Source organism: Quercus robur, chromosome 7, assembly GCF_932294415.1.
Source record: "Quercus robur chromosome 7, dhQueRobu3.1, whole genome shotgun sequence".
NCBI lineage: Eukaryota > Viridiplantae > Streptophyta > Magnoliopsida > Fagales > Fagaceae > Quercus > Quercus robur.
Window position 1 is genome coordinate 561,542 of NC_065540.1, and position 17,474 is coordinate 579,015.

Sequence of the window (17,474 nt, forward strand, 5' to 3'; positions counted from 1 at the left end):
TTGCAAAGCTTTACTGTACGTTTATTAAGCTGTACGCTGACGAATGTGACTCGTCATTCATCACCACCATACTGATTAAAAGCAAAATACCCCCAACCACCTCCTAGTGTCCTATAAAGAATTGAACAGGAGGAAAAGTGTATTTCATTATGTAGTTCAAATGCTTTTGGAAAATGCAAGCAAGAGAATAAGTGATACATAAGAAAGGTTACTTCCTAAACTAAACTTTCTTTTCCTTTCTATCTTAAAATAAATATTAAAAAAATAAAAAATGGCGCTACCTAACAAATTCATCCTCCAAAATAAAATGGTGCCAAGTATTTGTTTGAGAGAGTTTGTTTTTATTTTTATTAACTTATTAGACTTAAAAAAATAAATGATCAAAAGTACAATTTTATCTAAGTTGAATAAAAAAAATTTAATTTCATTATTATACCATTCATCCAAACCAAGGTTAAATAAACTATGAGGAAATTTAATGAATATTTCGAAAATATTGATTCATAAAATATTTTTAGAGGAGAAAAAAAAAAATCATTAACCGACACGTAAACTATCTGTAAAGTTCAAGTGCCCAATATAGGAGGGAATATAGGACACATACTTAATTATAGAGAAGTAAATCACATGCACATTGACGTTATCACAAAGTCAAATGACTCAAATCGAACCCTTCTCTACCCTTCTTATCATCAAGATCAGAATGCATGTGAGTATATTCTATTCCATGATCGTAATTGTTTAGTACATTTTGTTTAAGCAAAAAAAAAAAAAATGTCACCGACAAGTCCAACAACGGATAGCTAAATGAGAACACAATTTGGTACGTACGGAACAGTTGGGTACTTAAAAGGTACAGTCCCTTGGAAAAAAGTTAAACACAAGCATACCAAATTCATAAATCCTTTTAATCTAACATGAATTGTATAATGTTCTGTTTGGCAACTCACAGCCGTATAGAAAAAGAAACTATCATGTGAGAAACTTCATTTTTAAACTCTGAATAAGAAGGATATTAATTAACCACATATTCAAACAAAGAGAGAGAACCTGGTCCATCTAATAAGATACGCTACTTTTTGTTGTGTTATGAAATAATCTACTACATTATCTTGTAATTTGTGTGTAGAATCTTCTTTATCCCTATTTTTAATACATCTTGACATTTTATAATTTAAAATAGAAATATTATGTCCATAACATTTTTACAATAATTTTATAATAAATTTTAAATTACAAGTTGGGCCAAAAAGGGTAATTTCAGTAGTAGATTTAAGTTAGAATCAATAACAACTTAACACTTAAAATTTGTTGTGGAAATATTCTGAACGTAGCTCTTTTTATTTTAAAATTAGATTATCCAATTTCAAGCCCAATTTGTCAAGCAAAATTGTTTTAATCCCAATTGAAAGAGATAGTTGGAGTAGTAAAAGCTATTATCTTACAGGTGCAGCATAGTCACCAACTTTTAAGAACATTGCAGCTCATGATTAGGGGCTATCTTTTTTTTTTTTTTTGGATGGGAGATTAGGGGCTATCTTAGTGCGGTGCATCATCCAAGAGTCGTTTAAGTCCACACCTTACATTATTGTTAACAAAAGATAATCATAGAATCCCATGTGAAATTTGGATCCAAATAGGCGCTTTTATTTAACACTATACACCACCATACACATAACACATGCAAAGTCAAACCCTTCAAGATGAAATCACTATCCAAGATGACACACACACACACACAAAATTTTAGAAAACCCATATATGTTGTTTTGGATTTATTAGCTTTTATCTTCCTCGAGTTCATTGCCGTGACCAAATTAATTTTTGTTTTCTTTCTTCCTTCGTTTATTTTTAGCCATCATGCATGTGCAATGCAACAGTGAGTAAAAATGAAAAGTATATAAAAATAATAATTATATATATATGAGAGAGAGAATTCTGTTCTAGAAAGTTTCTCATTTTGTTTTTTAATTCATATAATTTGTTAATTTCACTATCATGCTTTGTCACATCTTCCTATTTTTAAAATGCTCCATTATTATGAAGTATGAACTCATAAAAAAGAATAAAATTAAAGAGAAATTCCAACTTCAAAAAGTTAAATAAAATGTAGCCCATCAAGGGATTAGGGATACAATAAACTTTGATGAATCAGAAATTTCATACACTTTCCTTGACCCATATACAAATTTTACTCTGAGTGTGTAATTAGGTACGTAAATGAATAAAAAGAGGAATCACATGCCTATCGGTCTATCACCAACGTGGACATTTTTTTCTGGTGGCAATCTTGGTGGCATGTTCACATGTCTTGGCATGCATGGTTGGTGTTGTGTGGTTGAAGTACACTCCATTGCTTTTGCTGATGTGGCCGATTTGCTAGATCTGGTTGGAAGGTGTGTGGACACCCTTTTTAACTTTTTAGGCCTTACGTGTCACAGACACCTTACCTTACCTAACTATATCAACCTTCATTACCAAGGATTGACTCTTTAACACAAGATCTACACCATTGGAAAGACCCTTTTTTTTTTTTTTTTTTTAGTTAAAAGTTTTTTTTTTAATTTGATAATTGGAAAATCGGATGTGAACTTTACATTTTTATTTTATTTAAAATATTAGGAAGTTCTATAAAAAATATATATTAGAGCATTCACATCTGACTATTCCATCTTATTCTATTTTACCATTTTAAAAAACTATTTTATTAATTATACAATATCATTTTACAATACACTCAACATCTAAACTTTTTTTTACCATACTACACATTAAAATAATATATCTAAATAATAAAATAATAAATACCGAAGAGAGAGAGAGAGAGAGAGAGAGAATGAGATAGTGGAGAAAGGAGACAGATTTTTGTAGGTAGAATAAAATAATAATTTTTGGATTTAGAATGTTGCTATAATACCATTGCAAATTTGAGATGGTGCTGTAGCAGAATTGCAAATTTTTTTAGCTTTAGCAGACCAGTTGTTGACCTTTTTTTGTTCTGAAATGGTAAATCTTGGCAAGATATGGCATATACCATGCCAGTTGCAAATGTTCTTAAGAAGTATTAGTTAAGTTACAAAACTCTTGACAACAAGAAATTGACTAAGTGATTTTTAAGATCTCATAATATATATTATGAGATTATGGATTTAAAATATTTTGTCAGGCCACTCCAATGAATTTCTTTTTGTAATAATCTAGTGTGTATGAGATGGTGGGATTGCACATGCCCAAGCCCAAGAAAATGGCCAGAGACTTGAAAATGTCTGTATATTCTTGTTTACAAATTTTTTTAAAATAAAAGTTTGATTAATGATCATTGTCAAAGAGAATATTAGCAAAGAGTGTTGAAAGTGAAAGCAAAACTTGCGCTCCCTATGTGTCTACGTGACACTTGGTCAAATCTTGCATCAAACACATTTTGCCGATTAAAATTTAAAATGAAAAGGGAATACAAAAACTTTTAATTGATTGGTTTTTGTTTCTTTTATTTTATTGGAAGAGAATTAGCTTACTGGATGAAACTAGAGCCATTATAGTTGCATGTTGAGACGGCCTCTAATTGAGAATTTTAAAAGAGAGAATAGACAGCATTAAAAACCGTTCTTGGTAATTAAGAGATTTTTTTTTTTATCGCTGGTAATTAAGAATTTAGATATGGATAAGAAAATGGCAAAATAATATCTCCGTAAGTAAAGAAAGATACCAAATGCACTTCGTGCAACATATGATACTTTTTTTTCGTTTGGGAATAATTTCTAATTCCTTTGACTCTGTAATATCATATTTTTAATGAATACATTTTAAATTATAAATACTGACTTAAGGGCCAAATTAGATCATATAAAAAATATATTTCAGCAGAACTAGAAAGTCTTAGGAAATTAAAATAGGGAAAGACATGTGGAGGCATTCGGTGCTGGGTTTTACCATATAGAAATGAACAAAAGATCAACCAAAACAATAATTCTTCAAGTGCGAGTTGGGCCGTTTTGGATGGACAAATCACAGATGAGAATGTGAACTAAAGGTCTAAAACTAGCAAAAAAATGAGTATGAACTTTGAATCAAGAGGCACTCTCAAGTCTTAAGTTCTCACTGGGCCACTGACTCGAACTCGAAGCAATGGGATTTAGCGAAAGGCACAAGGTATTAGAGGTCATTGATGTGACACCACCTGTAAACACTGCGGTGGACATTACATCCCCAACCTAAAATATAATAAGGGGGAGTGAGTATTATATTATTATATGTTGTGTTTTTTTTATCTTGGGCGAACAGCATCATAGAATTCGGTAAGACTCCAGTTTAGGGGAAAAAAAATTTAAAAACACACACACAAACTATTTACCGATCATATCGGCAATGCTAACGGTTCTCTCACTTAATAATATCTACATGTGATCATTTAATGAGTCAAATCCTACTCACCAACTCAATTATAAATTTAAAAACCCAAAAATAAATAAATAAATCACTTTTACCTTCACTGTCGATGGCTACACCACCACCACCATCTACAACTCATTGGAGTCTATTTGTCGACAAGTTGATGTCCATACTGAAGCCATTGACTTCCACTCGTACCACAACCAACTCACCTATAGTTCCGTAACCGTTATCAGCTATCGCATCTCCTTTCTCCACTCACCCATTTCCCCTAAACTGGTGGCTTGGTGATTATTCTAATCAAGAACATAAAAGTTGGAATCTTGAAGCACTTCACAAATGAGATCAGGGTCACCCATCATCACACTTGGGATTGCTCAATGTGTTTGCGGAGCAAATCCAACACCAAATTCACTTGGTTCTTGATGCTTGAAGAGGTTAGCAACGTTGGAAATTGAATCAATATCCGAAAAATAGTGCTCCGTCCATAACAATTTCACAATAAATCCTAAGTAGCAGATTGTTATTGGTAGGTAAAAAAGTGGTGTTGGTAGTGCATTCATGTTATAACCAATAACAACCTAATACTTATAATTTGTTTTGAAAATGTTGTGAACGTAGCATTATTCATATTTGAAAATTCGTTGTTTTCTTCATCGTCTAAGTCTCGAATTCGGATAGTCAATTGATGGGGTAAATAGAGATTATAATATCAATTTTCGAAACTGTCTCCATCCTTGACTTGGCGACAAATCGACTCTTAATGAGTTGCAGATGGTGGTGGTGGTGGAGCCATTGGCAACAAGGGTGAAGGTGAATTTTTTGTTTTCAATTTATGACTAGATTAGTGATTAGGATTCGACTCAATATAGTGTCACACATTGCACAATATTATTGAGTGGGAGGACTACTGAGCATTGCTGATGTGGTCCTTTTCGTGGAGTGAATAATTTCTCTTTAAGCCTTTGCAAAAATACAATTAAATTTGTATATGAAATTAATCAATTATAATTACACATATTATAAAAATATAAATATCTCTTGATTTTTTTAATATTGCAAGTTGAACTCTGTTTAAGGTTAAAGCTATTTAATTACTCTATATTTTTAAAGACTTCCTACAAGTGCAAATCATATGAGGTCATGAGACTCAAACATGTGGATAAATATTTTTGAAAAGAATAAAGGATGCCATATTGAAGAACAACCACCAAATCAATAACACCAATGCTGGTGTTTCAATTCCAGCGAGTTAAGGAGAAAAAATGAAATATCACATCAAAACGTGTTGATAAAACAAATATCATATTTTGGGGTGATGCGTAGAGGGCACTTGTATATTTACCTTTTAAGGCAAATTTTTGTGCTTTCAATTAATGATTTTATTATCACAATTTTCATGCTTCCGAAAATTTCATATAATTTGATGCATTAGCATTTTCAATAGTAGAGTTAAGATTAGAATGATAAGCTTCACATCTCAAAATAATTTATGGATGGAGATAAATGACATATCCCTTTTTTTTTTTTTTAATAAAAAGACATAACATTTTTCTTTTCTTTATTTTTGTTTTTCCCTTGTGTCACAAACACGTACACATATTTAGGGTTAGGTTGAAGTTATACTTGCACATGATATAATGCTAAGTAATATTACATCAATTAATATTTTTTATTAAATGTCAATTTTGAAAAATTCACTGATGGATTACATTTCTTTCTTATACTCTATGTGCTTTAAATTTTTTTCAAATGATATAAGATTAATAACTACCTCATCTATAAATTGTAGAAATTTCAAGTAAAATTATGCATAATATATGACTTTATAGATCAAACGGTAAATGACAATCGATTAGCATGAAATTTAGTATGCGTATTAAAAATATAGAAAACATGTAATCCAACCATTAAAATTTTAAAATATTAATTCGATAAAAAGTTATTAGTTAGTATATAAATTGCTTAAGATTATACCAAAAGTAACTTGATCCTACTCCATATATTTGTGAGCGGATAAGTGGATTCAATAGAAAGTCACAAATAGATTCCCATCTCCCTTGAGTTATCAACTATTGCTTGATCAACGATAAACAACTTAAGGTGAGAAAAAGGGGGAAATGACTAATAACTATACCCCGAATAAACCAGGAAGGTTCATTTTAGGGTAATTTGATGGCAAAGTTAGTAGATTTTTAATGAAAAGTTGGCAGATGAGATTTTCTCCCCTCCTTCAAATCTTTAGGCCATGCTGCCCTACATATACCTCTAGGAACCTTCAAGATGGACGGAATAAGCGACAACCATACCCCCTTAAGAATCATGAGCACAGTTGGGGGACGTTCTCAAATAGCATCTTATGAGATTTAACAGTAATTAGGGTGAAATAAATGCAATGATAAATGGGTGACTAACATTGTTGTATGAAAACCTAGTGATATGAAAGCTTACCAAATTTGCATTGAACTATTGACTGATCTGAGATGCCACTAATGCTCCCATTAGTCCAGCATTTGGGGTATTCTCTTTACATCTCACTCGTTCATATCGTTCAGGTCAACATTGATCACCCCCCCCTCCCCCACCCCCAATATAACTTGTATGAAGAATGCTCAAATCAATAGTTGCAATAGTCTTTTTAGGTGAACACTTTTCACCTTCAGGTCTTAGCAGGTTCCTTAAGAATCTTCTCTCTCTCCCATACTAGGGGCAGGGCCGGCTCAATGAATTTAGGGACCCTAGGCGAAATCTTTAAATGAGGCCTTTTATTATATTTTTAATTATAAATTCATATATTTTTTTCAATTAAAATTTATTTTTCTTGCTTTTTGAGAGGCAAAATTACTAATTAAATTTTTGCATTCAAGTTTCGCTAACATTTCCTTTTTAATTGGTAATATGGTTAATCCACTTAATCTTTCTTGTGACATAATTGATCTTAAATATGATTTTATTAATTTTAATTTTGAAAAACTTATTTATGCAGAAGCAACTGTAACAGGTATAGTTAGTAATATTCTAAAAGCAATACATGCATTTGGAAAAGATTCTAGCCTCTTTATATAATTTAGTACATTAATTAGAGAGTTTTCATTTATTTGCAAAACTTCTTTTAAAACTTGTAGTTCTGAAAATAAATCTAAGCCATCAATATCGGAATAAGTTTCATGTGTGAGAAAATATTCAAGATTAAGACAATTTTTTTTTCAAACTATACAATTTTTTGATGGGATATTATATAATATTATATAATATATTATTACTATTTGGGGGCTTCTTTATCAATGGGGGCCTTAGGCCACTGCCTAAGTGGCCTATAACTTCAACCGGCCCTGACTAGGGGCAAGGTAACAATATTGTTCATGCTTTAACAAAGAGAGCTAAGTGTTTTTTTCTTTTACAAGTTTGGATGGAGAATGTTTCACCAAACATTTTACATTATGTTGTTAAAGATTTTTCGTTGATTCTCAAAAAAAAAAAAAAAAAGAATGAGATCAATTAAAAATTGCCGATTTAACTATTATGAAAATTGTTGTGTACGTAACATTGCTCATGTTATATAATGTGGAATTGGTAAGGCCTCGTGCAAGTCAGATAAAGCAGTTGGAATTGGAGGAGAAGGAGGGGGGGGGGGGGGTGGGGAATTGTGGTGGTGGGTGTGGTAATTGGCATTGCCCAATAATTGTCAAAATAGTAAAAAGACAAAGCACACAATGGACCCCGAAAACGCTGTTTTTGTAACCGTAGGCGCCGAACAGTCACAGAGGTGAGAGAGCGGAAAAGAGGAAGAGAGTGCGCGAGGCTCGAGATGGGTCCCAATATACGGTTAAAATCCATAGCCCATGAGCCTCTCTATATACGGACAATCAACAATGGTCCCACTGTTTGGTGTTTACGCGTTTATTTCCCATTTTGTTTTATTGTCCTCTCTTTTTTTAGCTGAGCCCCTATTTCTTCTTCGTTCAATTGGCTACCTTTTACTTTTTCATTGTGTTTAATAGGCAATAGGCCAATAGCAGTGGCTTTGGTACCTGGATTCCCATTTTAATCTTAAATTTTTTTTTTTTTTTTCCTTTTAAAAGTTGTATTGAAGACAAATTTTATTAATATTTTTGGAAGAAGAAGATAAAACAATAAAAGGAAAAGATGCGGTCTCGATCAAATTACAGCCATTTGTAATGAGATTGCTTGTGATTGAAGCAAAGTGGCTTCAAGTTGGGTTTCTCATGAGTCGGAACAATTAAGCTAATTTGAGAAATGTGAATAGGACTCTTCACTGGAAATATGCATCTGTTCTTTTGTAGTTGATCGAATGAACTATGGACCTACTTAGTCTGTGAGTTACAATTTGAATTTATCCCATATCCAACAAGTTGAGAGCAAGTTCATGTGGTTGAGATTTGGAGAGAAAATACTATAATATAAGCAATAAATTTTGATAAAATTATTGAACTAGAGAGATAATGCACAATTGACCTCAATTACGTGGCTTATATTGGCTTTACTTTACACTTTCAAATTTTGAAATCGCCATTATAGTTAATCGATTTTAATAAAAAAAATGTAACGTTTTTTTTTTTTTTTTTTTTTTGCATAGGTAAAAGTGAGTATGATGTTATTTAATTTGCGGCAAATAGCAATCTTTTTCTTCAAAAGTATCCCATCAGTTAAATTAATTGCAACCAAGCTATTAAAAAAATATGGAAAAAATTGCAGCCAATAGTGCCTAAAGTTACGTCAAAGAATAATTTCTTATGAAAAATAAGTTGAGGTCTTCTTAATTAAAGTTAGTCCACTTAACATATGGGTGCAGTCCATCGAATCTGAATTCAAGTTGCCCTGCTCTTACCATCAAAAAAAAAAAAAAAAGTTGCCCTGCTCTGACCAGCCAAAATTAGCATGAAGCGCCATGTGTGATCCACATTAATTCTAATTCATGTTCATCAACTTAAAGAGTGATCCAAACATTTCTTGAAGTAGAAATGCTGTTTTGGCACCCATATTTGTCTTTTCTTATAATTAAAAAAATAATAATAATTTGTTGAAGAAAAAGAAAAATAAGACTGTTCCAATATAAAAATGATAAAATATTAGAGAGAGTATCGTGATTTTTTTTTTTCTTTTTCTTATGTAAAAATAAAAATTATGATTTAATCACAACTGTTTTCCCAAAAAAAAAAATCTCAACTTTCTAGTTTCTTCCTGTAAGGGCACAAACGGACTTACAACCCTAGAACAACTAGACAGTGGCCCAATGAACCCTCCACAATGAATTTTTTAGAGAATTGGTAGGATATTGACTACTTAATGAGCTAAAGTTAATCACCATGAGAAGAAATGTTAAGTAAAAGACTAGGAACAATTAATTATGAAGAAAAAGGGATCCTTGGTCCAACCTGAGAAAGATCTTTTATATATATGGTTTTGTTTTTTTTCTCTTTCACAAATCTCTCTCTTTTCTCTCTTTTTCTCTATCTCCCTCCATAAGGATCTTTATTTTCCTTTTATATTTACACACAGATTATCTTCATCCTACACTTGGAGGGTTGAGAGATTGCATCCTTAGGACTTATGTCCTATCCAGAACATACAGGTAAGTTTCTGCCTTGCAATCTGAGCTGTGCCACCACTGTTTATGGTCATTTCCTCATTAATGCGGTCAGAAGAGTAGTTGTTTTGTATTTAATGTGGAGGGGATAACTTCCACTCCCTTCTCCTTTCATCTCCTCGTAACCCATGCCAAATTTACCTTATTTCCTCTATGATATTTTAACTTTATGTGCCTTCTATGGTTACTGCTCGTCCCCCAGATCAACGGGTGCTCGTCCCCAAGATCCAAGGATCATCCTTGGAAATCATCTTAACAGTCCACTTAGATGAGATTAGGGATCTTCATCCACATACTACCTCTATGGTATTTAAAAAATAAAAATCCGAAAAAAGTTATGGTCCTTATAGCAGTACATTATAAAGGAAAGTTATTAGGTACTAAATAATAACTCACATTAGAAGATATTTACCCTTGATTGACTAAGTTTAATACTAAATAATAACAGTATACTTAGGATTATATATAATTATGAAAAAGTTTTAACGATCATGAATAGTTGATTACTTTACTATAATTTAGCCTGACAATTTATCTAGAGGACAATTTTGCTTTAAAACAACAAAAACTTTTTAACTACAGAAAATAGATATGATAGAGAGAGAAAGGCAAGCAAAGAGCATTAAATATGCAGTAATTATTCGACCCATAATTAAAAAATAAAATAAATAAAATTCAGATCCCTCTGACTCCGCTACTACTGAATTGATTCCCCAAACCCTCAGCCACTCCATCCATAAATACCCCCCATTCTCATTCCTCTTTCCATTCGCCTCAACCATACACAACACATTAACCTCTCTCTCTCTCTCTCTCTCTCTCTCAAAAGCATACAAATGGCTTCAGTGACCATGCTCTGCATTTCTTTTGCTTCGCTTCTCTCACTTTTTGCTCTGGCTAACGCTAGAATCCCAGGGATTTACAGCGGTGGAACATGGGAGAGTGCCCACGCTACATTCTATGGTGGCAGTGACGCCTCTGGAACTATGGGTACTCTGTCCAAAAATACACTCTGCATTTTACTTTTTACTTGCTACTACTTTTCATTTCTTCATTTTCTGCACAAATCCCACTTGCTCAAACATGCAAAACAAACCCCATTAATCCATTTTTACCACCAACATTTTCATTACTCTGTTTAGCAACTTTACAGTTACATGTGTATTTTCTCACCTACGTTAGAATGAAACAAAAACAGTAACGGTTTTTTATTTTTGTTATTAGGTGGTGCTTGTGGGTACGGAAATCTGTACAGCCAAGGCTACGGAGTGAACACGGCGGCACTGAGCACAGCACTCTTCAACAATGGGCTGAGCTGCGGTGCGTGCTTTGAGATCAAGTGCAACGAGGACCCAAGGTGGTGCAACCCTGGCAGCCCTTCCATCATAGTCACAGCCACCAACTTTTGCCCTCCCAACTTTGCTCTCCCAAGTGACAATGGCGGCTGGTGCAACCCTCCTAGGCCCCACTTCGACCTCGCCATGCCCATGTTCCTCAAGATCGCCGAGTACCGTGCCGGAATCGTCCCCGTCTCTTACCGCCGGTGAGTCAACCTCTCTCTATTTCTCTGCCTTTTTTACGTTTTGCTTTCAGGCCAAGTATACTGTTCTTTTGTCAAACGGTTCTTTATTATTTGAGCAGTTCTAGTGCACAAAAAATCTGCAACTCGCTGATGTGGCGAGTTGTGATTGGTGAATGGGTGACGATGGGCCGTTTCTACCGCATAAATTGTGCATTTTGTTGTGTACCCAGACTTTTTCTTATTTGAGTGGACTGATATGCCCCTTTTGTTTTCCTTAAATCCAATATTAATGTTCATTTTAGGTTTTTTTGCTTTGTTTTTTATAATTATAATTAATTGCAGGTTCATTTTTGGTAAATTGGTTTAGTTTAGTTTTTGTTTTGCCTTTTTGGGTATGGTTTTTTTATTTTTTATTATAATGGTAGGTTTATTTTTGGTAAATTTGGAATTTACGAGGCGGTGTTGGATTTCTCGTTCTCCTCGAAATCAAACACAGCTGAAAACGTTGAATAAATGTTTCTTTTAGTATTTTATTTTTTCCTGTTGGTTTTCTCGGGAAACAAACGAGAGCCTCTTACAGAATCTCGGCACTAGTGACACTGTTCGTTGAGAATCCATTCAGTTTTACGTCGTTTTACCTTTTTCCAACGGAAATCGAGTTTTAAAATTCCTCGAACATTTTGTGCACTTTCGGTGGCTTGACATGGCCTGTCCATACATAATGACGAAATTACCCACACTTTTTCATAAATCTTATCATGTCAAAAAGAGCAAATTACAAATATCCAAAGATAGGAGGGTATTTTCGGTAATTTGCAGAAGCCAGAATCAGGACCAATCCGTAATCTCACACTACCGTGGCGTAATGTCAGAAAGGTGATCTGATCGATGTGTCAAAACCCACTAGTGGCTATGGTTGGTAATTTTCACTTTAGTTCAAGGGTAATAGAGTAATAATAATAATATTTAATGGAATTTATTTTCCCGGCAAATCATGATAGGGCCGTGCTTTTAATTAAAGAGTCAGAAAATCCCTCGACATATTTCACGTTGTCCCATGCTTATGTGACCCATGCTTATGTGACTCGTGAATACGAAAAGTTCACTGCTTTTCCTTTTGGGACTGCGTACCAGTCCCTTCCTAGCTTTTTTTTTTTTTTTTTACTATTACCTGAAATCCCCAGTCAAACCTTGGGTTTTTAACCTTCCCAAAAGCGACCCTTCAATCATCCACACTAATCACAACTAGTAGTATTTTAATGGGTCCCTTTTATAGAATAAAACTGTTTGACTCTATTGGGAATTCTAGTTTAACAAATTTTGGCCCCAGAGACTAGAGTGTTGACCCATTTAATTATGAGAAATGTTAACAAATTATAAGCTTAAGATCTGTTGTATATGCACCCGCTCATATATCATATATTGAGTGATGTAGTATTATAATTTTAATGTATGAGTGTTTGTTTGTTTGTTATTTGGGATTACAGGGTCCCATGCAGGAAGCTAGGGGGAATCAGATTCACAATCAACGGTTTCCGATACTTCAACCTGGTATTGGTGACGAACGTGGCAGGAGCAGGGGACATAGTGCGGGTGAGCATAAAAGGAGCAAACACAGAATGGATGAGCATGAGCCGTAACTGGGGCCAGAACTGGCAATCCAACGCGGTTTTGGTGGGCCAGCCCCTTTCATTCAGGGTCACGGGAAGTGATAGGCGTACCTCTACCTCTCACAACGTGGCGCCAGCTAATTGGCAGTTCGGTCAGACTTTCACGGGAAAGAATTTCCGTGTCTAATTAATTAACTTTCATGGAATTCAAGTTTCCCGCCCTTCAATTTTTTTCCTTCTATTTTCCCGGGAAAATTTTTGAAGTGAATGGTGGGAGAGAGACTGAGCAAATTAATAGTAGGGACTTGTTTGTATTGGGCTTTTTGATAGGATATTAACGGAAAAAAGGGGGTGAAAACATGGTCAAATAGGTATGAAAGCCACTGTTATTCCTCACCATATAAAAAAAGTGAGTTAGTGGTGACTTTCTCTTTTTTATTTTACTTTATGTTTCTTTACTTTTTTTTTAATTGACTTAAAAGGTGGTGGTGTCTATGTTAGTGGAGCTGGTCCAGCATTTGGTAAAAGTTGTAAGGTCTGAAGTGGCTGCAATTGCAAAACATGTAGCCCGCAGCTCTAATTATATATGGTATAATATATATTCTTGTTATCATATATATAATCATATAATTGTGGTAATTTATGTGTTTTTTTATTGCTTGTTGCATTAACTATTTGATAACTTGGTTGTTTGAAAATTATGCCTAGCAAAATGTTTTGCAGAGAAATGAAAGTTAGAGTAGGCAAATATAAACCAACATGAATGTAATGCGGTAGTTGTGATAGCGGAGTAGTGGTTGTAGTCATATATTATATACAGCTACGTTGTAATTGTACATGTAAATAATGTTGATGTATTAAATTTAGTTTGTACCACAAAGAAAGTGAAATTATGAACTTTGCAATAACCATAATGTCGTGATTCATTATTTAATACGGGAATTCATGGTTATAAAAGCAAAGGTAAGGTAAGGTGCGGGTTCCAAGAGAAACGCGTAATATTTCATTTTCAACAACTTTTTTTTTAATCCCATTCAAGATGGCATTACCCAATTTGATGGAACAGGCGCAGCTACGAATTTTGTCTGCAAGCATAGATGTTCATTTCAAAACCTAGTTGAATAGCCCATGCTGGGTCAGGTTTGTACCAAAATTATTAAGATTTAATCGAATTGGTTTTTATTTTTTTTTTTAACTTTTCGTCCTTCTCTATGGGGTGATTTGATTTTGATAATCATAAATTCAATTGTACAAAAATCGTAAGATTTCTTTTGGTTTTGTTACATTGCTCCAAGTTTATCCTTCTCCGCATCTAATGGAGTTTAATGACATGTCAAACAGAATGCTGACATATGTATCACATTAAATGATTCAATTAACACCACTGTACACTCTTAGTGAGATGGTCGCTTTACAAGTATAAGCGATTGTAGGATTCACAGGGCAATGCCGAGGTTCAAGTTTTCTCGAAGGAGCTTTCACATATATAAACACTTAAGATTAAGTTAGCGTAGAATTTTTATTTTGTATTAAAAAAGAACAATGATCCAATTAACATAAAAATTAAGAGTATATTTGGTAAATTATAAATAATCCAAATATGCAAGCTTTTAATATGCATATAACAATTATAAAAAATAAAAATTTATTAGAAAATAAACCTTTCTATCAAATATTAAAATATTCTTAAGTTTTATTTTAAAAATATTTCTTAAATATTAATCTTTACGATTTATTACAACTAACAACTATAGGTTTAGTTATTTCATTATAACACATTTTATTCAATATAATAAATATTATCATTCATGTCGTAATCTTTATTCAATGTATCAAATTGAACCTGCCCTTATTTAAAATGACCACCTCTTAATAAATATTTTTAGGAACACCTCTCATCAATCACTTAGATGGCATTTCTTTTTCCTTTTTTTTTTTTTTCTCCTCCACTTTCATTTTCCTTAGCCACCAAGCTACACTTTTAACCACGTCTTCTTGTTTGTCTGTCTTAATATTTTCTTCTTCATTCGTGAATTTGATTTTGAATTCATGATTTTAGGGATTTTGAAATCCCAATTCAATTTACATGGACTTTTTTAAGTCTAGTTGGCTATTCATGTGGCAACCTAATGGTATAAGAATAATTTTTTTATTTCGACCATTAGCCACATCTGTATTTTCAATTTATTACTTAATGAAATAGACTATTATGACAGAACACTAAAGTGACATTTGAAATATTAGAAACAATTGACACATAGTATAAATGTTAGGGTCCAAAATAGTAATTTAGTCAAACCATATTGTAAGCCTATTTTCACACACAAATTTTTTTATAATTTTGAGTTGTTAAAACTTCAAATACGAATCATATTTATTATTATAATATTTTTTTTTTTTGTCACACTTTGTACAAAACTAACCATGCTCTATGCAAGGGAAAAAAATAGTAGTGATTTATCGTAAGTTTGAAACCGCTTTCAACTATTTAAGTCAAATAGATTTGTGGGGGTCAAAAAGAATCAATAATTAATTTATGGAAGGAAAAAGGTAAGAAATTACACAATGGGAGACCTAAACAATAGATTGTAAGATAATAAGCAAAAAAAAAAGGCTTTTATTGATATAAGAACAACTATCCTGAGGTTATGAATGATGGGATTAAAAGCTAAAAACTCTTAGTCCTATTTTGCCGGTACAACTCTCTCTTTTATTCTTCTTTAAATCTTTTCTCTCAAATTTTCCTGAATCCCCTTTCCTATTGTACCTCCCCTCTTTTTAAAGACCAGTTTCCCCTCTTTCTTTGTTTCCAACTGTCTTGTTCCTAGCTGAATTTGGGAGATACTTGTCTCATCACCCCTCAGTTCTGCTATTCTTTCATCATGAGATAGGACTTTGGGGAGGAGGGGAAAGGGGGGGGGGGGGGGGTTCACTATTCAAGCCGGTCAATTAGCATTTAATGTGGAAGAGGTTAGATGAAAATGTCTCATTAATGCAGAGGTGACTGCCCCAGTGGTTCTTATCTCTTTATGGTGTCTTCCGAGGTAAGCTTGATGGAAGGTGGCATCTTGGTCTAGAGGGGAATTGGTCGCCAATGGTTCCTTGCGTACTTGATATGGGAAAGGTTTTGCTTATTACCTCGGTAGTGGACTTTTGTAATGGTGGTTGGTCCGAACTTCCACAAGATCCATCTTGGGGAGTTATCTTTCATTCCACATGCCTCTTTACTCATATCCACACCCTTGGGCCGGACCGATCTTTTAAGAAATGATTTGTTGGGCTCTTGGCTCTCAGACAGAACTCATGTTCATCCCCCCGCTTATTACCTTGGTAGTGGACTTTGGTAATAGTGGTTGGTCCAAACCTCCACGAGATCTGCCTCGAGAAGTTATCTTTCATTTCCGCTCTTGGACCAGGCTCATCTTTTAAGAAATGATTTGTTGAGCCCTTGGCTCTAAGTCCGAGCTCATGTTCATCCTTCTACAAAATATAAATAGTAATAGAGTTTTTGCCAACTAATTTATGATCAATTTAGGAAAAATCTATGTTTTAACCAATTAAGTAAAACCAGTACCCAATCTCTTTTTTAACGAATTAGGTTTTGGACTGACACATTTTCTATGGGTCAGAATCACTCAATCCTTTTATCAAAATTTTTTCTTTGAATTCATACGGATTGACAGGTTTAAACAATTAAAGTTCAATTTTGATAGGACCAATCAACTATTCTTTCATTTGTTTTGAGCGTACTTTCTTTCTCCTTTTTAGATAAGAGCGTACTTTCTATTCTTCGTTCATATAGGGAGGTGATATATATATATATATATATATTTTTTTTTTTTTGCCGAAAGGGAAGTGATAAATTGATTAAGATGTATGTTTTTTAATAATTGACAAGAAACGCAGCAAAGGAGAGAAGAAAAAGGAAAAACATATACAGTGAGCATGTTTTATTTTATTTATTTATTTACTTTTTTTTAGAATACCACCGCATTTCTTAGGCAACGATGTTAGGACCACAATAAAATACATAATTTTTGCCGTAACTCACCACTTATAAATTATAAGTGATGGATGTGTAGATCCATATAGATTCATCACTCACAATTCACCACATGATGTATTGTGGCAAAAATTGTGTAATTTGTTGTGATCCTAACAATTTTCTTTCTAAGTTGGTACATTCTCTAGCACAAAATACTTATGGCCTTCAAGTCTTGAGAGGCAAGGATTTAAGCTGTGGGCAAAGTAACTGGTAATAATATTTCAAATCATTATAAAAAATTAAAATTAAAATAATCAAGAATTGGTGTATGATGTCTAGTACTTAAATTAATTGAATTTA

The 17,474-nt window shown here is 33.3% G+C and overlaps 1 protein-coding gene across 1 annotated transcript; it reads left to right on the forward strand.

The window, feature by feature from the left end:
• The first annotated feature begins 10,745 nt into the window (after positions 1–10,745).
• On the forward strand, positions 10,746–13,768 carry LOC126691594 (expansin-A6). Its single transcript, XM_050386628.1, has 3 exons — positions 10,746–10,987; positions 11,222–11,540; positions 13,007–13,768. Exons 1-3 carry the CDS (start codon positions 10,834–10,836, stop codon positions 13,314–13,316), a joined length of 783 nt encoding a protein of 260 aa, XP_050242585.1. The 5' UTR covers positions 10,746–10,833; the 3' UTR covers positions 13,317–13,768.
• Positions 13,769–17,474: the final 3,706 nt, after the last annotated feature.

What these genes read in the sequence shown, in the direction of transcription:
- LOC126691594 (XM_050386628.1), top strand. Translation starts at nt 10,834, where the DNA reads ATGGCTTCAGTGACCATGCTCTGCATTTCTTTTGCTTCGCTTCTCTCA. An exon ending in TGACGCCTCTGGAACTATGG is followed by an intron (nt 10,988 to 11,221) that starts GTACTCTGTCCA and finishes TTTTGTTATTAG; the next exon opens with GTGGTGCTTGTGGGTACGGA. An exon ending in GTCCCCGTCTCTTACCGCCG is followed by an intron (nt 11,541 to 13,006) that starts GTGAGTCAACCT and finishes TTGGGATTACAG; the next exon opens with GGTCCCATGCAGGAAGCTAG.